At 46.2% G+C, this 23,750-nt stretch overlaps 1 protein-coding gene across 1 annotated transcript in view; it reads left to right on the top strand.

Annotated features, from left to right (window-relative positions):
• The window catches only part of RELN (reelin), a 567,367-nt gene that overhangs the window by 251,646 nt on the left and 291,971 nt on the right, over window positions 1-23,750 (top strand). The window contains exons 5-6 of the mRNA XM_090041978.1: window positions 11,528-11,560; window positions 13,175-13,253. Of these exons, the coding sequence (XP_089898104.1) occupies window positions 11,528-11,560; window positions 13,175-13,253 (112 nt within the window). The remainder of the gene's footprint in view (window positions 1-11,527; window positions 11,561-13,174; window positions 13,254-23,750) is intronic.

Here is a 23,750-nt window from a genome sequence, read left to right as displayed (position 1 = left end):
TTTTGCTGCCCTCCCACAAGGTGATTGCCCCCACACAAGGGGTTGGTTCCCCACACAAGGGCTACGGCTCCCCAACACAGGACTCAGCCCCGACACAAGGATTCTGGCCCCCACACAAGGGCTACAGCCACCCAACAGGGGATTCAGCCCCTACACAAGGGGTTTGGCCTTCCCAACAGAGGGTTCAGCCCCCACACAAGGGGTTCAGCCCCCAACAGGGAGTTCAGACCTGCAACAGGGGGTTTATCCCCAACACAAATGGTTTGCCCCCCCAAAAGGGGGTTCAGCCCCCACACAAGGGGTTTGGCCCCCCAATAGGGGTTTTCATAGATTTCATAGATTTCATAGACATTAGGGCTGGAAGGGACCTCGGGAGATCATCAAGTCCAGCCCCCTGCCCAAAGGGCAGGAAGTCAGCTGGGGTCATAGGATCCCAGCAAGATAAGCATCCAATTTACTCCTGAAGGTGTTCAATGTAGGTGCTTGAACCACCTCCGCTGGCAGGCTGTTCCAGACCTTGGGGGCTCGGACAGTAAAGAAATTCTTCCTTATGTCCAGCCTGAAACGGTCTTGCAGGAGTTTGTGACCATTCGACCTCGTCATCCTGGTGGTCACCCTTGATAAATTTATATGTGGCCATCTGATCACCCCTGAGCCTACGCTTTTCCAGGCTAAAGAGTCCCATGGCTCTCAGCCTGTCATCGTAAGATCTGTTTTCCTGACCTCTGATCATGCGCATGGCTCTCCTCTGGACTCTCTCAAGCTTCTCCACATCCTTTTTGAATTGTGGAGCTCAAAACTGGACGCAGTACTTCAGCTGCGGCCTCACCAAGGCCGAGTACAAGGGGAGAATGACGTCCTGGGATTTGCTCGAGAAGCATCTATGGATGCACACCAGCATTTTGGTCGCTTTACTAGCCACAGCATCGCATTGCAGGCTCATGTTCATCTTGTGGTCAATGATGACCCCCAAGTCTCTTTCTTCTGTAGTGCTAACCAATGTAGCACGGCCGAGCCTATAAGGGTGCTGCAGGTTTTTCTTCCCAAGGTGGAGAACCTTGCATTTTTCGGTGTTAAACACCATGAGGTTCTCGTTTGCCCATTTGCTGAGCTTGTCCAGGTCAGCCTGGATCACCCGCCTGTCCTCTGGCGTGGATGCTTTGCCCCAAAGTTTGGTGTCATCAGCGAACTTGGCCAGTCCACTCCTGACTCCAATGTCCACATCATTAATGAAGATGTTGAACAGGATAGGTCCCAGGACAGAGCCTTGAGGGACCCCACTGGTCACAGGGCACCACGATGAGTGACTGCCATCAATCACAACCCTCTGGGTCCAACCACGGAGCCAATTTCTCAGCCAGCGGATCATGGTGGAGCCAAGGCCACAACTGGCCAGTCTGGCCAAGAGGTGATCATGGGATACCAGATCAAAGGCTTTTTTGAAGTCAAGATATATGACATCAACCTCTTCTCCCTTGTCCAGGTGATAGGTCACCTGGTCATAGAAGGAAATGAGATTGGTCAAACAAGACCTACCCACAATAAACCCATGCTGGCTATCCCTTAGAATGTTAGCCTGGGCCAGTCCCTCAAGGATGGCCTCCTTAATAAACTTTTCTAGGATCTTCCCCAGGATAGAAGTCAGGCTAATGGGCCTGTAGTTAGCCGGATCCACTCTCCTCCCTTTTTTGAAGATAGGCACCACATTGGCTTTCTTCCAGTCTTCAGGCACCACACCAGAGCGCCAGGAGTTTTCAAAGATCCGTGCCAGGGGCTGGGCTATGACACTCGCCAGCTCCTTGAGTACCCTGGGGTGCAGATTGTCAGGGCCAGCTGACTTGAAGGTATCCAGCTTCTCAAGGTGTTCCTTCACGAGGTCAGCATTTATGGAGGGTAGGGGATTCCCCCTCACCCAGATCTCCCTGTCCCATAGCAGGCATGGGCATCCCATGGGACTGATGAAACACTGACGCAAAGTACCTATTTAATAGGGTGGCTTTTTCCTGGGCGTTAGTTGTCAGTTGCCCCATCTGGTTTAGCAGGGGTCCAACATTGCCCTTGCTTTTCCTTCGGCTCCCCACATATCTGAAAAAGGACTTTTTGTTGTCCTTGATGCCTGAAGCTAGTTGGAGTTCAGTTGCAGCCTTGGCTTTCCTGGTTTGGTCCCTGCAGGACCAGACCAGGGCGGAGTAATCCTCCTTGGAGGTGAATCCCGTCCTCCATCCTTTGTAGGCTTTCCTTTTTAGCCACAGGAGGTCCGCTAGGTCCCCCCGATAGGGATTTTGGCCCCACACAAGAAGTACAGCCCCCCCAAAAGGGGCCAAATGGCCCCCACAGGGGCTGTCACCCCCCTACAAGGCCCACATGCCCCACCCCAGCCCCCCAGTTGCTGTCTCACCTGGCCCCATCCCCCACCAGCTGCTGCAGCCCCCCCCAGTGGCTGCCCCACCCAGCCCCACCCCCTGCTCCCCCAGATTCCCCAGTGGGTGCCCCTCCCATCCCCACCCCCCAACTTTCACCCCCAAACCCCGAAGGCTTACCCGCACAATCCCAGGCACCATCACTTAAAAAAACCAGAAAAACAGAAAAAAAAAGAAAAGAAAAGAAGAGGCTTTGCTTACCTGAGAAGCAGGGGTGGGGGGGCTCCAGGGCCTCCTGGAAGAACCCCTGGGCAGCACAGGACAGCACAGGGGCAGGAGGGCCCAGGCTGGGGCCACTGGGTCTGTCACCCTGCCCCGCACTGTGCAGGCAGGGTCCCAGTCAGCTACATGGCAGTTCCAACTGGTAAGTGCCAGTGTTTGGGGGTTTTTTTAAAGTATGGGGTGGGGGGGCAGAGATGGGGGGGCTTGGTATGATGGGGCCGGCCAGCGTAGGGGTCAGGGGTCTTGGGGGGGCTAGCAGGGGGAGGGGCCAGCTGCAGCAGGGGTCGAGGGCCTCGGGAAGGTTAGCAGGGGGAGACAATGGCTGCAGCAGGGGTCGGGGGCCTCGGGGGCTGGCAGGGGTCAGGGTCAGCTGCAGCAGGGGTCAGGGGCTTCAGGGGAGCTGGCAGGGGTGGTGGCCAGCCGCGTCAGGGGCCTCAGGGGGACTGGTGGGGGTCGGAGCTGGCTGCGGCAGGGGTCAGGAGCCTTGGGAGGGCTGGTAGGGGGAGGGGCTGGCCATGACGGGGGTAAGAGGGCTGAGGGAGTGGGCAGAGCCATTGGGGGTCCCCCCCATGGTCCCTACCCCCTCCTCCAGCCCCCCCGAGCCCTTAGTCACCAGCACTGGAGCCCTGGTGCTGAAGTATCTGGCTGGCCACATGTTTCAGCACCAGGGCAAGGGCCCAACCATAGAAACGCTTTGGCAGCCATGGGGGACCCAGCCTCCAGTTGCCTCAGTTGCTGCACTACTTTTTTAAGCTTTGATTTTTTTAGACCCCTGGATATCCAGGGGTCTAATTTTCTCCCCGTGCTGCAAGTTTGCAGTATGGGGAACATTTTTTCGTTTCTACACATGCCTGTTGCCCCACCTCAAAGCGGTTTGAGGTGGAGAAAGAGGCACGTGCGTGTGCGTGTGTGAACACGCCCATTGAGAGCAAATTTACTCCCAACACTGGCACAGGTGTAGACACATTCCCAGATGCAGTTTATTGAACCTTATTTTATTGCAAAGTAACCTTAAGGTGTATTAATTACACATGTAGATGAATCCCTAAGTGTCACAGCATTTACCTCTATTCCATTTTGCCATTCTTTCCTGGCTCCACAAAGGACAATAGTAGTTTAGTTCCCATTTTCTTAAATGGGCAATGTCTTCCCTTTTTCTTTCACTCCAACTAATACTATTCTAATTCAAATTTTAAATACAGCATCATTTAAAAAAAGAGTTGATGTATGCATTTATAGTGCATTTTATTATTGCATATAAATCTATTGCATTATTAGTCTATTATTATTGCATGTAAGTAGATAGTTCTAAATGAGCTTCACCCTTTTTAGGTTATCTACACAAGATGTTTACTGCACAGTAGACTAACTAGCTATGATGTAATCAACTTGGTGTCTACATGTGCTCCCCTATTAGGCTGGAGTAAATTAATTTATGCCATAGCAGAGTAGTACTTGGTACAAAGGATGAATGTGCAAGAAAACATAATTGTATAGGAGAAACTCTGAGAAATCATAGTTGTCATGTCTGTTCTCACTTGAACAAATATTGATAACTCTTAATGTAACTAGTGGAACTTGTGAACTAAAAAGAGAAAATTATTCTTACTTTGCTTGGTTTAATATTTTTGAAGATTTAAAGAAAGACAAAGAAAATAGCTAAGGACAGGCCAAGTCTGACGAGAAGCCCAATACCCAGAGCAGAATGAGATGGAATATGATACCACTGGGAAAAATAAGAAGAAATGTAGGGTAGTCACTTGATCAAGGGCTATAGGTTGTACAAGAGGAACATGATAGGAAGGAGAGGTTGGGGCATGGCACTCTATATCAAGGAGGAATACACATCCTCGTTAATTAGCAAGGTATCAGAGGAGGGGCACTCTGAGGTGCTTTGGGTTAGAGTACAAGGCAGTTGAGGGGTGAGATATTTAACAGTGGGGGTCTACTACAGACCTCCCAACCAGGGAGAAGAGCTTGACCAGGAATTCTTAGGTCAGCTCACAGAGGTGGTGAAGGCTAAAGATGTGGTAGTCATGGGGGACCTGAACTTCCCGGATATCTGCTGGGAGAAGCAGTCAGCCAGGTCTGACCACTCACGTAGGTTCTTAGACAGAGTGCAGGACCTCCATCTAATCCAGGAGGTGCACAGCCCCACCAGGGGGGATGCCTTGTTGGACCTAGTGCTGGCCACGGGTGATGACCTGGTGAGGGGGCTGTGGGTGCTCGACCACCTGGGTGACAGCGATCATCGCCTGCTGGAATTTACCATCTAGTGCAAGGTGGCAAGGGCATGCAGTAAGGCAGCAGCCCTAGACTTAAGAAAGGCAAACTTCAGCGAGCTAAGGAGGATAGTTGGGGATGTGCTGAGGTCCCAGAGGGGAGAGGAGCCAGATGTCCAAGGAGAGTGGTTGCTCCTTAAGGGGGAGATCCTCCAAGCGCAAAGGAAGGTAATCCCAATGAGGATCAAAGGGAGCAGGAGAGCACACAAGCCTCCATGGCTCACCAAAAGCATCCAAGAAGGTCTCCTTGCTAAAAAGGAGGTGTATACCCAGTGGAAGGAAGGGGTCATCATCAGGGATGACTGTTCTGCAGTCGCTCGGGGTTGTAGGGGGGCAGTTAGGAAGGCCAAGGTGAAGATGGAATTAGGACTAGCTTCTCAGATTAAGGACAATAAGAAGTCCTTTTTTAAATACATAGGGGGCAAAAAGAAGGTCGCGTGTAATGTGGGGCCCTTGCAGGATGCGTTGGGAAATTTGGTCATCACGCCAGACGACAGAGCTAACATGTTTAATGATTTCTTTGCCTCTGTCTTCCTAAGTACGGACCAGAGCAGCCACCTCCCTGCTGGACCCCCCTCGGGGGGCCAGAGGTTAGCGTGGAACTAGTTAGGGGGCTTCTGGAGGGGCTGGACGTGTTTAAGTCAGTCGGCCCAGACGATCTCCACCCTAGAGTCCTTAAGGAATTGGCAGAGGTCATTGCAGGACCCCTGGCACGGCTCTATGAGCGCTCGTGGTGCTCTGGTATGGTCCCAGAGGACTGGAAGAGAGCCAATATCCATGAGGGGCCAGCTGGGGACTGCATGCTTAGGGGCAACCAACACGGGTTCATTAGTGGCAGACCAATCTGGTGGCCTTCTACGATCAGGTTCCCAGATCATTAGATGCGGGGGTAGCAGTGGACATAGTCTTCCTGGACTTCCGGAAGGCATTGGACACTGTCTGTCACCCCGTTCTCATTAAGAAACTGGGGGACTGTGGTGTCGACGCCCACACAGTCAATTGGGTTGCCAACTGGCTGGAGGGCTGCACCCAGAGGGTGGTAGTGGATGGGTCCTTCTCAACCTGGAAGGACGTGGGCAGTGGGGTCCCCCAGGGCTCGGTCCTTGGGCCCGCACTGTTTAACATCTTCATCAGTGATTTGGATGAGGGGGTAAAAAGCACCCTGTTCAAATTTGCTGATGATACTAAGATGTTGGGGGATGTGGGCACACTAGAAGGTAGCATCAGGCTTCAATCAGACCTAGACAGGTTACAAGGGTGGGCGGACGTGAATAGGATGGGATTCAACACAGACAAGTGCAAGGTGATGCACCTGGGGAGGAACAACCGGCACCATACCTACAGGTTGGGGAACTCCCCTCTTGTCAGCACGGAGGCAGAAAAGGTTCTTGGAGTCATAATTGACTCCAAGATGAACATGGGGATGCAGTTAGGAAGGCCAACTGCACCTTGTCATGCATCCACAGATGCATCTCGAGCAGGTCCAAAGAGGTGATCCTTCCCCTCTATGCGGCACTGGTCAGGCCGCAACTGGAGTACTACGTCCAGTTCTGGGCACCGCACTTCAAGAGGGATGTGGTCAGCTTCAAGAGGATCCAGAGGAGGACCACTCGCATGATCAGGGGACAACAGGGCAGGCCCTACGAGGAGAGGCTACGGGATCTGAACCTGTTCAGCCTCCACAAGAGAAGGCTGAGGGGGGATCTAGTGGCCTGTTATAAACTAGTCAGGGGGCATCAGCAGGCATTGGGGGAGTCACTGAGCACCGCCAGGAGTGACCAGGAATAACAGTCACAAGCTGGCAGAGGGTAGGTTTAGGTTAGATATCAGGAAGCGCTACTTCACGGTCAGGGCAGCTAGGATCTGGAACCAACTTCCAAGAGAGATGGTCCTGGCTCCTACCCTGGGGGTTTTTAAGAGGAGGTTGGATGAACATCTTGCTGGGGTTGTATGACCCCAGTATTGTTTCCTGCCATGGCGGGGGGGTCAGACTAGATGATCTGCTCAGGTCCCTTCCGACCCTAGAAACTATGAAACTATGTCTATGTTTCAGCATGTAATAAATATTTTAGGAATACAGAATGCCCTGGATTTTTCTATATAGCAAGCTTTAGTATATGTAAGATTCTGATTAAAGCTGAGAGAAGAATAGAAACATAAAAATTACTGACACAATTCAGATCAAATGCAGCAAAATAAGTTATAAGAAGATGAAAAGTGTATGAGCCAAAACACAGAAAAGGCTGTAACTGCAGATACAAATAGGAAAGCTAGTGATAAAGGAGATTCTTATCACCTAGGATTTAATTCTTTGCTTTAGCAGCCAAAATAAATGGAAGGTAAGATACTTTATCACTGCACAGGTTAGTTATATTTTCTTTTTTTAGGGTGGAACAAAAAAATAACTTTTGCAGTTTTGAAAAGAAGCATCTGACCCATCTGAGTTATACGAGAGGCATAAAGGGGTAGGATAAGATAGTTCTTTGGATGAAGGACATGATCATTCATCATTAGTGGCTGGCTAATATATTTCCAACTAATATAGCAGCATCAGAACTCTAATAATTGGAGTGAGAAAAAGCCAATGAAGTCATTCCCGACCATTGCAGGAGTGTTTTTTGCACTGTAAACAGTAGGTTAGACAAAAGGCCTCAAAATTAATGCCACAAGTGATGAGCTTTCCATTGCTTCTTTTAGGAGGCTACTCTACATTCTGATAATGTCACTGTGTAAAAGTTTATCCTGATATTCAGCCTGAATCTTCCTTTACCAATTCTCTTCAGTCAGTTTTACAGTATTTATTAGAGTTGTTCTTGATCACTGCCTCTGTTTTCAAGTTGCTGAAACATAAAGGGAAGATTTTTCTAGGCACAGTTTGTCCATTATGACTAGGCATCTAAGTACACTTTGAACAACAAATAAATAACAGATTGCAGACTCGCAGACTTGACCACAGTAGTATTTTATGATACTATACAGAAGACTTGAATTCAGAAATGATGGGGGTTTTTTGGCTTGTGTTTGTGTGAAAGCAATGGAGCCCTAAGGCAACATATTCACTCTCTGGAGTAAAAAAGTTCAGCCCTAGTGTTTCAATAGCAACTTTTATTTATTAGAAGACAGAAAGCATTGGCTGCAGTCTGAAGAAATGAATTGCATTTCATTTTGGTCTTTATCAGACTGCTAGAGGAAAAAGGGGGAGACCAAATCTTACATATTCCATATGCCTATAGTTTTAATCCTTTTTGTCATTTGGGAGTGAACTAATGGGCTGTAGCTAAAAATCCCTGGTTTTGAAATTTTGGGCAAGGCATTTTCTGGAAGTGTTTGTAACCCTGTAACTCACTTCCCCAGTTGAACTAGCAGACAGAGTTTGTGCTCAGTCCAAAGTCCATTTGTTTTCTCAGAATTTTGGTTCTCTGAGTGAGGAGTAGGAGAGACTTCTTATACGAGGCCATTTATTTAGAAAGGATCATTTAACTGCATTGCAAACAGGCTCTGAGCCTGTATGTTGATATCTCTTTCAAGAGCCCTAGGTCTTAACAAGTGGTGGTGGGTGTAGTGTTAGAAACTTAGTTTTATGGTGGACCCTCTTTTCATGTAGCAAAATTTGGTTATCTGTTACTATGCTTTTAAAACTTATATGTTTCATCTTTGACTCCCCATAATTTACTTCTCCATTGGCATCCAAGTCATCACCAAATCCTGGTTCCTTCTCCCAAGTCTTACATTATCCTCCCCTTGCATGTTTCTTTTCATTTGCTTCTACTTATTGTTCGCATAAAATTCAAGCTTTTCTTTCAAAAACCTCCATAATTCTGCCCACTCATGTGAATTTGACTGATTGTGTCGTACACCCTTTCTTACTCTTTTCTGGTTAGTCATGGTGCCAGCAGCATGACTGTTTCCTTTCTCTCCTTCAGTTGCTTTTTACGATGTGCCTTTTTCTGTGCTGCCCCTTACACTTGGCACAGACTGCCATGCATTGTATGCCAAGCTTCCTCCTTTTCCTATTATTCTGTATTGTATCTGCTCATGCCCTTTATACTGTAAACTCTGTTGGGTAGTGATGCCATTCTTTGCTAAGCACAATTCATCTGTTGTGAAGTACTCTGTATACCTACAGTGCTATTTAAATAACAAACAATAATTCCATTTACATTTCTTTAAAAAAAAGAGAATGGCATCTCTAAACAATCTGCGTTTCTAGTTCACGCAAATAGCCTATCTAAATTTCAAATCATCCGAATGTGTTGTCTGAAGAGACATTGTTAATAGTGATAACATTAAAATGCACTCCCCACAATCTCAACTGTTGAATAGATTTTTAAAATGAGTGTGAATTTTAATGTTCCTCCTGGTATATTATTCTGCAATGTATAATATTTTGTTAAATTTGGTGAAATAATTCAAGGAAGCTTAATGTGTCTGTCTCTCAACTGTGCTGTACATGACTATGTATAACTTACATCCCTTAAGATAAATAGTCCTTTGGATTGGTAAGAAGGGTAGACCTGAGAACACATCTAAGAAAAATGCCACAATCAATTTTGCGTGATGCTTTAAATTTATAACATTTTGGGACTTTAATTACTATACTTGAAGGTCAAAAAAGTTCTGTATTGCAATAAAATTTAAAATCTAATAAAGAAATTATTCCTGAAGAGATGAAAGTCTAGGTTCATTGCTCATTAAATGGTAACTTCACGGTACTTTGACATATTCAGCTGAAGAATCTGAATTACAAATTAGGGGAAATGGTACCTGAGGCAAAATTACCTAGGTTTTTCAGATAAGCTAAGATTTGGGAAATACAGTCTCTCTTAATGTAAAATCTTTACTTGTAAGAACAACTTTTTCTTCTACATTTAGTGCTTGCCTCAATCCACGTCACTGGTTAAATGAATGATTAGTAGTATTAATATAAATATGCATAATTACCTTCTATGTCATTTGATAGGCAACCAATTTGTTATGAAAACGAGGTTTTTCTTTATAATGTGCTGAACATATAATTAAAAAACAAAGCTGTTGTAATGAACAGACAAGGAGCGTGGTCCTACATCCCTCACTCTCACAAAATGCTTCAGTGAAATCAAAGAAACTCATGCGTTTAAGGTTTGCAGAAGTGAGCCCTGGACCAGCTGTTTGCTTGTGTTTTCCATAGTGTGCAATAATTTAAGTAATCATTGAATTACTGAAGATTTGCAGTAAATTAAGAGTGCAATAGTTTCTTTTAAAAAGCAGTATTTTTTCTAGACTTCTTATAATGGATTCTTAGACTGGATTGTGATTCACAGAGCAGTGCAAAAGAGCCATAAAGCAAATGAGAAACTGGCCTCCTATATTACTTCTAGTCAGGATTTTTTCCCTTTTTGAAACATAAGGCTTATTTTATTGGTTTGCTTTCATAGCTAATGAACTGTCTTTAAATTCAAATGATGCTGGGAAAAAAAATCTTGCTCAGCCAACTGACCGTTCTGTCAGTGGAGTAACATGGCATTATCACATCATCTTTTGCCCATGATTATTTAGAAAATGGGCCCTAACTATCCACTTCCCTAGCTATGTTCTCATAGATACTGAATGATGATCTGAAACGGATGAAGTAGAAAAGAGAATGGTGGGACTGTCCTGAGCCTGACAATTTATAGCATAGAGTATTGTAAATGCTATGCTTGAGCTGTACAGCAGATAAAGAAAGATTTCTTCTCTTCTACTATAGCATTAACAAAGTCCAGATGACAATATTTTTCTATATGGTGAATAATTTGGTTATTCTAGGCAGTTCCTATCTAGTAGGAAAGTCAGTTTTTTATGCTCAGAAGGCAATTTTTTAAATGCTTTCTAGGTAAGATTGTTCAGCTTGAGCTGAGCACAGTTGATTTATTTTAGCCATCTATAGTTACTCGCTCTGAGACTGGAGTGAAACTACAACATAGAAGTTTAAATATAGATATAAACATAGGTATATATATGTATCTATAGGTCTATATTTATCTATATCTAGATAAGTGCACACACATGTATCTCACACAAACAAAATAATATTAACCATTTAAGTTACTCAAACTGGCATTTCCACTTAACCTGTCTGTCCAAAACACAGATTGTTTCCCAGCCTCTCTGAGGTGCAAAACCCTCCATAGTTTTTTATTTGACTGGCATCACTTCGAACTTGTGACACCAGTGCTGACATTTCATGTTGCCAGTACAAATTTCCACACCTCACTGAATAGGGGAGTGGGCAGCTCACCATGGAAAGAAATTATAATAATGAGTTTTGTATTGAATTTGATATCAAATATATACATAAGGACTCCAGTATAGATTGTGTCGTTCCTTTTCCAATTTATTTTTAAGCTGTTTTAAATCATTTTCCTTGATGGAAAAACACTTCTCACAGTAACTTATGACTGACATTATGAACATTTCTTTTAACGCATTCTTCTGCCATCATTTTCTGTTTGTTTTTATCATTTTTTTCAATATAGATTGTATTCTTCTTAGATTAAAACTTCTTTATGATTGACTTCCTAGCATATATCTTATTACAAGTTATGTAATAGAAATTCACACAATATGTTTCTTTATTCTCTGCAGCTCCAACAGAAGCTCCCTTGCACCCTCATCTAGGTATGTGATAAAACATGTTTACCACTATTTTAATAATGTTGAAATTATTAGGTTCTTTATACGTGATCTGTAAAGCTGGGTGGCACTGTATGGAACTGTGGCTTTAGGAAATTCAAATAATACGAGATTTACTTAAAAGAAATTGAGATAAGTTTAGCCTGTTTGGTTTGTTTTTAGCATGATTATGCAGTTGCCATTTGCTTATTGGCTCACAGTTCTTACATGCCTATGTAGATGTCAGTCTGCTTAGGTAATATTGAATATGGTCATACCTGGTTCATTGTTCTCATTTTATTTTGCCTTGTATCACTGTGTTGGTGTGCTTAAAGAAGGCACCCAAAGATGACCAAAATACAGTCAACAACCATGCTTGCATTCCCTATATTATAGTAAAAATGAGCCATGCAAGCTAAAGACTGCAGTCTAGATCCTATTCTGTGTACCAAACATATATAGCTGCTGGGCCAAAAATGACCCTGTGACATGAAGGTGAGTTGGCTCCCATTCTCCCAGTGGATAGCCTAATATGCCTCAAGAACATGAAAGCACTGAGCAGGGAGTCGCCCCTAGGCAGGCTGTCAGCACGGAGGGAGAGATGTAAACTCAGAGTTGCAGATTACATGCCCCCACCTTCTTGCAATCCTGCTTTGTCCTGTGGATTTGCCAACATCAGGGATGTACCCATTTCTTGTTTAATAGCCTAGTGGTGAGCAGAGGTATAACGGCACAGCTGGGTGCCTGGAGCAGCTGTCACACACTGAGACAATGACAACTTTGGGTTGCTGCTGTGCCACCAATGTAATTGTTCAACTGTAGCAGCAACCATTGTTTTCTGCCCCCCTCTCCCCCGTGCCTGAGGCAGCTACCCTGGTCACCTCACCCTAGGACATTCACCCAGATTCTAGACCCTTGTCACTCAGAGGGAGTTTGAAGCTGTATTTCTCATGTTCCAGGGAAGTGGCTTATCCATCAGACTATAGACTATGTAGGCCAAAAGACTTCCACCTCTTTCATTACAGCTGGGCTACTAGGTAAAAAGGAATTAAAAAGTCATAGGGCCAAGGTGGGGGGCAGTGGGGGAACGCAAGAGGGAGCCTGACTCTAATTTCACTGGTTATTGCTTGAACTATTGTGAAACAGGAGTAATTCCTGTGAACGTATCAGATTTACGTTAATGCATAACTGACTAATGTCAAATTTAGATCCCCAGGTATTAAGAATGTAAAATTCCTGGTAAGTCATCTAGTCCATCTCATTGCAGGGCAAGTATTCTCCCAATTTTTTATTTAAAAACAGGAGTCAGGACATGGGGGAGTTTGGAGCACAGTAGCATAAACAATTCACATCCTGCAAGACCTCCTATCATACATTACATTCAAACTAAACAAACTGAAACTACTGCCTTACAAAACTTTTCCTCAAAAAAGCCAGCCTTAAATACTTGTATACTTTAAGCAGATATTTGTTTTACTGAATTTTTTCTTTTACCTTGGAGTTATAAAATACTTTGGCTCTAAATAAGGCATAATGTTTCCTCAAAGTGGTTAGCTAGCAAACTAGACCATTAGGCTTCTTCTTACGGTTGTTTCCAACAGCGCTTTATTTCTTTTCTAGCTGAAATGCATAGTGACAGCATCATCCTACGAGAGGACTTTGACTCTTATCTTCAGCTGGAATTGAATCCCACTCTGTGGTAAGTTTCAAGTCTCTAATTTACATTTGGTTCAGGAAGTTAGTATCCTTTATTTATTATGTTTATGTATTTGTATTATGGCAACATGTAGATGCCTCCACCACACTTCAGTGGTACTTTCTCAGTACAGTTCTGTAGGTGGATAGGTCTTGGCAGGCTCAGGGCTTAAAATTAGCTAGACTGACAAAAGGGTGAAACTCTGTTCACCTTCAATACAGTAACACATTCCCATTGACTTCACTGCTCAGAATTTAATTCAAAGAGTTGGAAAACGATTGTTTACATTTTACGGGGGGGGTCTCAAGTATCAAAAGATTAAGGGACACACTTTAGTAAAAGGCCTAAGACCTGAGTTAGGCACCACACCAACTAATTTTCAGGGCCATGTGTAGACAAAACAAGGGGATGCATGCATGACACTTTAAAGCGAGCTAAATGCTTTTGCACCACTTTAACGGTGTTGGTGTTTGCATGTGTCAGCGGCGTATTCTGCATTAACTACAGCTGCTGCAGCAAATTTGGCAGTGTAATGCACGTTAAATAACTTGGAGCACAGCAAATTAAAGCTGCTTTTTGCGGGGTCTGTGGGGGGCTTTGAGTATATGGAGGCTCTCTCCCCCTCCACTTAAGACCAGAGGCTATTTTTAGCCTGCCAATCCCCCTCCCATCCCCAGATGAACAATTAGCCTCCCAGCAAACAAATCCCCACTATTCCTCTCGCCCCTTCCCCAACCCCAACTTATTTCCTCAGCTCTCGACATTGGTGAACACTGGTAAAAGTGGTGCTGGGAGCGGCTTCTGGGATGGGGAGTTTGATGGGTGGGAGGGAGAGGGGGAAGCTAAAAATAACCTGATGCTGCAGGGCTGGGTAAGAAAAGCTCAGCTCCAAGACTGGAGCCAGTGGCTTGGCTTTCCCAGCCCCAGGACTGTACTGGGAACTGTACAGTAGATCAGGAAAGTTAGATTGTTCTAAAAATGGCCAACCTGAAATAATATAAATTGGGCTACCTCTGAGGTAGGGATAACTAAGATCAGGTTGACCATTTTAGAGCAGTCTAACCTTCCTGGAATTTCTATACTGTTTGGACATATATCCATGTAACTAGGGATCTAAGCATAAGGTCCCCACCTAGGCAAACTAAGTTAGATTGGGTGGCCAATTTTAATGTGATCTAATCTCCCCATGATGTCCCCGAATGTCTGTACACAGCTCTTAAACACTCTGAAGCATGTGCTTATAAGTGTTTTTAAAAAGATAGAGCAGGCCTTCTCTCAAACAAACAGCTGTATACTTAATGAGCCTGTGGAGGAAGGTATAAGTCTACTGCAGTGCACAAATAATAATGACATTTATATAAGCTTATTTGACATTCTGTAACCAATTGTCAATTAAGTGCACTGATGGACCCTAATCTCAAGTTTTTAAAATATAGAACTAGTATTCTGGGAGCATTTCCTTTATATGGGATTCTTAATGATGATAGGTTAGTACTTTGCCCTTTTGCTAATCCATTCCATTAATATATACCACCTTGTATACTTTGTTTGCTACAAGGCAGAGATTTCTTAAGGAGCTAATTTTTGTTCAGTGAAGCTCTTGATAAATACAAACTCTCATTCAGTTCAAATTCAGACTTTAATCTGCTAAACAGTAATTTCAGTTGTTTTGTTTGAATTTATGGATTCTTTGTAAGCATATTTCATAGATTTCATAGACATCAGGGCTGGAAGGGACCTCGGGAGATCATCGAGTCCAGCCCCCTGCCCAAAGGGCAGGAAGTCAGCTAGGGTCATAGGATCCCAGCAAGATAAGCATCCAATTTACTCCTGAAGGTGTTCAATGTAGGTGCTTGAACCACCTCTGCTGGCAGACTGTTCCAGACCTTGGGGGCTCAGACAGTAAAGAAATTCTTCCTTATGTCCAGCCTGAAACGGTCTTGCAGGAGTTTGTGACCGTTCGACCTAGTCATCCCTTGGGGCGCTCTGGTTCCTGTTGAAATCCTGATTTAATTTGTTCTTTTTACCAGGTTCTGCTGTGTGTTCACATCCCTGCTGCCCTGCTCCCCCCCTCTCCCCCAGCGACCCCATGCAGCTGGGGACAGAGGAGCCGAGCAGGGAGCTCGTAGCAGATGCTGTCTCTGCACTCCCCCAGCAATGCACCTCCTGCACCTGGGGCTGCACTGAGGGAAGTGGTGTGGGGCTCCGCCACTCAAAGTAGTAGCAGGTGCAGGAGGTGCGGCAGGGTGGCAAGGAGATCCCAGGGCGGCTCTGTTGTTCCCAGACATGCCAGGTCTTGCCTGCAAGGCTACAGCAGCCCCATGGAAGGGAAGCAGTGCAGGAGCTCGAGCCCACAGCCTGCCCCCTACACAGATCTGGGGGCACAGATCCTCCTTACCCCCCGGGAGTGTGCGCAGTTGCTAGGAGCCAGCCCTGCCCCTGCCCAAGTCAGCAGCAGGCAGGCAGCAGTGGAGGAGCCAGCTGTGTGCTCCAGCTGCAGCTGCCTTCTGTTGGGGGCAGGGTGCTGTGGACCTGGGTCCGTGGCCACATAGCCCTGGCAGCTGGGGACCTCCTCTGGCAGGGCAAGTGGCTGGGGCTGTGGGTAGGGGCAGGGGGCACAAGCAGAGCTGGCAGCCTTTGGGGAGAAGTGAGGAGTATCAGCAGGGCTGTGGGGGGCCTTTAAATTTGATCTGGGGGGGTTTATCAGCAAATTTGCAATTTTTATCATGGAAAACCAGGATCCCTACTGATAACAGTGTTTATTACCTCATCCACAAAACAAGAGCTTCTGTTCTGCCTGCCTGTCCCGGTGAAATTGGAGACACACACAGACACCTCTCAGCATTAGCTAGCATACCGCATGCCTAGGGTCTGTGCTGTTGGAGATAGGAGGGAGGGGGGATCCCTGCTTGTCCAGCAATGAGGGGGGAGAGGAAAGGGCAGGGAGAAGCCGGGCAGACACTCCTATACCTGCAGTCTCTGCCAGAGCTCCAGCCAGAGAGCAGGGGGGAGGGGCCAGCCCCGCTCTGAGGCAGAGGGCCCTGCCCAGCCCAGAGAGCATGCCAGGATGCTGGGGGAGTGTTTTATCTTAAACCAGCAAGGGGTGTGGGACCAACATTGCATAAACCAGTTTGAGCTAAATCAGTTAAGTCTGATACTACATTCAGCTGGGTTTATCTCAAACCAGTTTCATCCATTTTCATGTTGGTTTTTGTGCACTGAACATCTGTTCTGTTACAGGTTTAAACAAGTTTCTGATCACTTAAACTGGTTTATGTGTAATGTCTGTCCCTAGCCATAGTGTTAGCCTCCCACTCTGCATCTGTAAAGTGGGGTCCTAATCCTGGCAAGGGCTTTTTAGTACTGCTGTGTTAGAAAAATAATAATCCATTTCACATCTTTCAGCTACACTAAAATTCAGTTAGGAAACAAATGAGAAGAAAAAAATAATTCTAAGACGATATCCTGAGCTTGGCTGAATAAGGGATTTCTGTTGAAACTCTTCCCTCATGAGAACCTTCTTAATGGTGAAAGCTCATTCTCACTTGATTGTGTGGCTAGAGTGAAATCAGGGATTATTAACAGTTTATGCCAACCACCCTAAAATTGCATTTTTCCCCTGGCAGCTGCTAACATCCTCTTTTTATCACTAACAATTGCTGTAACTGCAATAGCAGGATTTCCAATCCTCTTCTTTCCCTGATTTGCTCTGCTCAGAATGTGGTAGCAGCTGTCTTGCATACAGAGGGTACTCTGATGGTGGCTAGGCATCAGGGGCTAGTTAAGCTAAGCCCTACTGATAATTTGTTCTGTCTTTATTTGTACAAAGATGAAAAGGGGTTTGGCTGTAATTTTTTCTATAGTCTATTCTTCCCAAATCCTATGTAATAAATCCAGGTTGGATGCAATTGTGATGCTGCCCCAGCTCTCAGGTTGCTTCATGGCATGTGCAACTGCAGCCAGAGATGTACACAGGGAGGCCATTTCCTAGCCTCTGTGTGTGTGTACCTAATTCTGTAAGTCCCCGCAGAGGCTGAGCATGCTACTCAATCACTTGGAGGAGCCTCAGATGAAATAACTGTTTTATATATGAGCACTGTCTTGCTCTGGCTGTGACTTCCTGTTTTTTTTTATTTATGCATCTCTCTTCACACATTAGAAAGGGACAGCCCAATTACTATGAGTTGTTACAGGTACACTGTGAGTAAGAGAAGGATGGGCTGAGTGGGTAAGGCCTTGTCTATACTAGGCTGATTTTGCCACCAGAAATTCTAGCAGCAGACAAGCACCTACCACAAGGTAGCTGGGAGAGTACATGCACACATAACTTTGCACTTAGCTTTCCTAGCAGAACCCGAATTCTAAAGGTAAAACTATATAATGTAGAGCAGGCCTAAATGTGTTTGAGTTAACTGATTGGAGCAGGAAAGGAGATGATGATGAGGGCCTATATAAAAAAAAAAAGCTACATCAGCCAAGTTGTTAGGTGGTCTGAAAGTAGAGTGAATGAAAAAAGGGGCTGTAGTAAATGTTTCTCAGGTAGGGAAGAGAAGGGAGTGGTATATAAAGCACAACACAAAGGTAAAAAAAGGAAGTTGTTGAGGGATTTCTGTAGCAGGGGTAAGCAATAGAGGTGCTAGAGCATCATATCTCTACCACTTAACTTGGGCACCAGTTGCTATTCAGATTCTCTTGTATTGGAGCCCTAAAATGGTCAAAATGTTCGTCATCGTCCAGTGTCATTGTGCTTCTGATAGCCACTGGACGCATCTATACATGCATTTGATTTGGGATCAGTTTTCTTGCAACCAGCAAACTGCTCCAGCTTCTTGGGGCCCTCCGGTAGGAGAGCTCTAGGCTAGCCTAGGGGCTGGAAGGAGCACTGGGCCAGGAGACAGCTGTGTCCTGGATGGGGCTAGGACATTACACCCTGCCCCCCCGGGGGCTGCCTACTGCTAGGGTGGGGACAATGTCTCCCTGGCCAGGCAGCAGGGAGCTCGTGGTCCCAGCTCACTGATCAGGGACCTGGGACTTGGAAAGAGCTGCAGGGGAGGGGCAGCCCCTTGCCTCACTGCTAGCTGCCCAACTGGCAGATTGGGGCAGGGGCCTGAGACCTATGCCTTCCCTGCAGCTCTTTCCATGCCCCATGCCTTGATCACCCAATTGGGGCATGGGGCTGGGACCTGCCCCTGACAAGGACAGTCCCCAGCCACCATCCTGCACATGGGGCAGAGTCTGGGGAACCAGTTTCCAGCTCAGCTTTGCAAGTGTGGAGCTGGGTGTGGAACAAACTGGGGAGCTTGTTCCCCAATGAACTCCATGTTCATGGAGCTGGGTGGAGAATAAGCTGGGAAGCTAATTTTCCCTTATCTCCCAACACCAGATCCACAACCACGGGGTGGCATTGGGAGATAAGGATCTCCCATCCCCCCCAATCACAATGATAGAGTGGGGCCTGCGAAATAAGGATCTCCCAACCCTCAGTCCCTGATCGCAGTCTCGGAGCAGGAGGATTGGAACTCCCTGCTGCCAGGACAAGGGGACATAGTCCCCGCTTGGGCTTCAGTGGCAGAGTCTGCCCCACCAGCAGGCTACTAGGGGTAGGGAGCAACTCCTGCCCCCAGCGAATGGCTGACCAGGTGCTGATTTCAAAGATTTCATAGACATTAGGGCTGGAAGGGACCTCGGAAGATCATCGAGTCCAGCCCCCTGCCCCAGGGACCAGAAGTCAGCTGGGGTCATAGGATCCCTGCAAGATAAACATCCAAATGTCTCTTGAAGGCATTGAATGTGGGTGCTTGCACCACCTCCAATGGCAGACTGTTCCAGAGCTTGAGGGCTCAGACAGTAAAGAAATTCTTCCTTATGTCCAGCCTGAAACGGTCTTGCTGGAGTTTATAACTGTTTGACCTTGTCATCCCTTGGGGTGCTCTGGTGAACAATTGTTCCCCCAAATCCTGGTGAACACCCCTGATAAACTTATAGGTGGCCATCAGATCACCCCTAAGCCTGCACTTTTCCAGGCTAAAGAGCCCCATAGCTCTCAGCCTGTCATCATAAGGTCTGTTTTCCTGACCTCTGATCATATGCATGGCTTATCCAGAGTCTTCTCTGGACTCTCTCAAGCTTCTCCACATCCTTTTTGAATTGTGGAGCCCAAAATTGGACGCAGTACTCCAGCTGCGGCCTCACCAAGGCCAAGTACAAGGGGAGAATGACGTCCCAGGATTTACTTGAGAAGCATCTATGGATGCAAGCCAGTGTTTTGCTCACTTTACTAGCTGCAGCATCACATTGAAGGCTCATGTTCATCTTGTGGTCAATCATGACCCCCAAGTCCTTTTCATCCATAGTGCTAGTCAGCGTAGCACTGCTGAGCCTATAAGCATGCTGCAGGTTTTTCCTCCCAAGGTGGAAAACATTGCATTTGCATTTTTCAGTATTAAACACCATCAGGTTCTTATCCGCCCATTTCCTGAGCCTTTCAAGGTCAGCCTGGATCGCCCTCCTGTCCTCAGGTGTGGATGCTTTACCCCAGAGTTTGGTATCATTGGTGAACTTGGCTAGTCCGGTTCTGACTCCAGTGTCCACATCATTAGTGAAGATGTTGAACAGTATGGGTCCAAGGACAAAGCCTTGGGGGACCCCACTGGTCACAGGGCACCATGATGAGTGACTGCCATCAACCAGCACCCTCTGGGTCCAACCATGGAGCCAATTCCCCAGCCAGTGGATCATGGTGGACCCAAGGCCATAGTTGGCCAGTTTTGCCAAGAGGTGATCATGGGATACCAGATCAAAGGCTTTTCTGAAGTCAGGCTTTATGACATCAATCTCCTTTCCCTTGTCCAGGTGATAGGTCACCTGGTCATAGAAGGAAATGAGATTGGTCAAGCAACATTTACCCACAAAAAAACCATGCTGGGTATCACTCAGGATATTGCCGTGAGCTAGTCTGTTAAGGATGGCCTCTTTGATAATCTTTTGCAAGAACTTGCCCAGGATAGAGGTTAGGCTGATGGGCCTGTAGTTTGCTGGATCCACTTTCCTCCCTTTCTTGAAGATAGGCCCCACACTGGTCTTCTTCTAATCTTCAGGCACTTTACCAGAGCACCAGGAGTTCTTGAAGATCCGTGCCAGGGGCTGGGCTATGATGCTAGCCAGCTTGCTGAGTACCCTGGAGTGTAGATTGTCAGGGCTGGCTGGTTTGAAGGTGTCCAACCTCTCAAGGTGTTCCTTCATGAGTTCACCATTGATGGAGACCAGGGAATCCCTCACACAGGCCTCCCTGTCCCATAAGGGGCATGGGTGTCCCATGGGACTGATGAAAGACCAACGCAAAGTACCCATTTAATAGGTTGGCTTTTTTGGGGGCGTTGGTTGCCAGCTGGTTTAGCAGGAGTCCAATGTTACCCTTGCTTTTCCTGTGACTCCCTACATATCTAAAAAGTTTCATAGTTTCTAGGGTCGGAAGGGACCCGAGTAGATCATCTAGTCCGACCCCCTGCCATGGCAGGAAAGGGTACTGGGGTCATATGACCCCAGCAAGGTGTACATCTAGCCTCCTCTTAAAGACCCCCAGAGTAGGAGCCAGCACAACTTCTCTTGGAAGATGGTTCCAGATCCTAGCCACCCTGACCGTGAAGTAGCGCCTTCTGATATCTAGCCTTAATCTCTGCCAGCTTGTGCTGGTTATTCCTGGTCACTCCTGGTAGTGCTTGGGGGAACAGGGACTTCCCCAGTGCCTGCTGATCCCCCGTAACTAGTTTGTAACAGGCCACTAGATTCCCCCTCAGCCTTCTGTTGTGGAGGCTGAACAGGTTCATGTCCCGTAGCCTCTCCTCATAAGGCCTGCCCTGCTGCCCCCGATCATGTGAGTGGCCCTCCTCTGGACCCTCTCCATGTTGTCCACATCCGTCTTGAAGTGTGGTGCCCAGAACTGGACTCAGTACTCCAGCTGTGGCCTGACTAGGACTGAAAAGGACTTTGTATTGTCCTTGATACTTGTAGCTAGCTGGAGTTCTGTTGCAGCCTTGGCTTTCCTGGTTTGCTCCCTGCAGGACCAGACCAGTGCAGAATATTCCTCCTTGGAGGTGGATCCCATCCTCCATGCTTTTTAGGCCTTTCTTTTTAGCCGCAGGAAGTCCGCTAGTTTCCTGGAGAGCCAAGGGGGCTGCTGTGCCCTTTTGCTGCCTTTCTTCTGAGATGGAGGAGCTTGTGCATCAGGGATCATTCCCTTGAGGAGAAACCACTCTTCCTGAACTCCCCTCCCCTTAGGGTCATGGTCCCTTAGGGCCTCACCGACAAGTCTCCTGAGCTTGTCAAAGTCAACTTTCCTAAAGTCAAGAACCCAAGTGCTATTGTGCCATTACTAATCAAAAGTAAATGTGCTACTTGCATTTGCAGGTTTACTGCATAGTAAGCATGTGTACATGTAGACACACATGCTTACTTCACAGTAAACTAAGCTACTGCAGTTAAGTGCCTTGTGTAGACCCACCCACAGACTAGCCTTTTATAGAGATTTCTCATATAAGGCCTCCAACTTACACTTATTTATGACTGATGGTTTAAACAAAGACCTACTCCTTATATGTACCTCAGTTGCCAACTACTTTATGAATGTCCCTCCCTGTCATTTTGAAGCAGATGTGCTTCTATTGAAAGAAGAGTTTGTTTTGGATCATAAGGTCACTGATGTCTCTAAAATCTGCATTCTGTACAAAAGGCCCCCTAAAATGCTGGCAGTTCTTGTACTGAAGTAATTGGTGATGCATAGGTGGTGCACGTGGGTGCACGTGCACCCCCTAAGATTGGCGGTGTACTCCCCGAGTCTGGGCGCCACTGCAGGTGTTCGCCGCTCACCACCCTCCGCCACTGACACTGCGGCAGTCGCTGATCACCACTGGCTGCCATTGACACTGCCAGGGGTGTCTGCGGGTGGTTGCTGACCTCTGGTTGGCACTCAAACCCCGCCCCCCCAACCGCTGACACTGTCTGCAGGCAAACCCCACTCAGCCTACCCTCACTGCCAGCATCAGTGCAGCCACCTGTGGGAGCTCCCCGCTCCCCACTGCCAAGCCCCCGCCCCTGCCACGATCGCTGCCACCTGTGGGCAGTTCCTGTACCCCCCCCCCAGCCTCAGGAGGCACAAGCTGTTCATGGCTGAAGCCTTCAATATCCTTAGTCCCAGGGCTGCAGTCTAGACCAGCCCCAAATTAACCTGAGTTAGCTGGAGGAGAGAAGGAAAAGGGGTGATGAGGAAAAAGTCCAGCTTGTCAGAACTTCATTTGTTTTTGTGCATTTTGTAGCAGTTTCCATGCACTCTTTAGAGCAGAGAACCTGATTCTCCGATAAGCTAGTGTGGTGTTTGATGGCAAATTTTTTGGAGCATAGAATGTCTGTAAATTAGAAGAGAAGAAACCATTGAATGATTGAAGGAAAGGGGGCCAATTATATGAGTAGTACCATAGAAGTTCTTTGGTAATCTTTGCTCTGCAGCATCTTCAGCCTAGTAAAATTACAGAATAATATGCCATGAAGTGAATATTAATGTAATGTGCCAAACAGTTACAAAAGGCCACCAAATTAGAGACAAGATCCAACAGAATATTTTCTGTCAACTTCAGAACAATGATATGTCAACAAAAGAAAACTTGAAAAGAGGAAAAAATTTAAGATGCATAAATTAGTTAAGAACACTTGCTGGCAGTGATCTATACTAGTGTACAAATGCTTCATCAAACAGTAGGCTGCTCAGGATTAGTAGACTCTTGGGCATATTCAGGACGTTTTAAAAAATGAATTTAAATAAAAGCTGCTATTGGCTAAAATCCAGGAGCTCTCCTTAACAACATGACACAGCGTTTCATTTCAAACCCCATCAACACTCATAACAGCAATCACTTCCAAAAGAAATACTCTTCAAAGATGACATGAAGAAAAAGCAGAGCATATAAAAATCAATCAATAAGAAACCAACTCAGTTTCTTATTCATGGTCTATGAGGAATGAAGTGTTCAGATATATAGCAATATTTCCAGAGGCAAAAAGTGGATGAAAGCTCTGTGGAAGGAGAGAAAGGTCCTTAAATGATTTCCAAATTGCACTAAACCCGAAAATGAAACTTCACAAAGATTTACGTTTAAAAACGAGTTGGCTTTTCTAGATGTTTGTATCGTCTACAGTCTAAGGATTACAAAGACAGCAGGCAATATAATGTCAGCAAACTAGGGTATTCTAGAGGGAAACAAAATGACAAATGATGACGAAGTAACAACAGATGTTTCCCCTTCAGCACAATGAAGAACAACAATAATGGACAACAGTGGCATTCTGTAGAGAGTAGGTGAGAGCAATGCAGCTGTGATGAAAAGACATCTAGATAAACGTGACACATGTCAATAATGACATCCAGTGCTACTACACCTGAAGAGAAAGTTGAAGCCATTTTCGTGTTTAAATGGAGACCTGGAGCAAGCAAATGAAAACTTTAGTGGA

The sequence above is a fragment of the Crocodylus siamensis genome, chromosome 4, assembly GCF_052110815.1.
Source record: "Crocodylus siamensis isolate JL-2025a chromosome 4, ASM5211081v1, whole genome shotgun sequence".
Classification (NCBI taxonomy): domain Eukaryota; kingdom Metazoa; phylum Chordata; order Crocodylia; family Crocodylidae; genus Crocodylus; species Crocodylus siamensis.
This window is presented reverse-complemented; position numbering and strand designations above follow the sequence as displayed.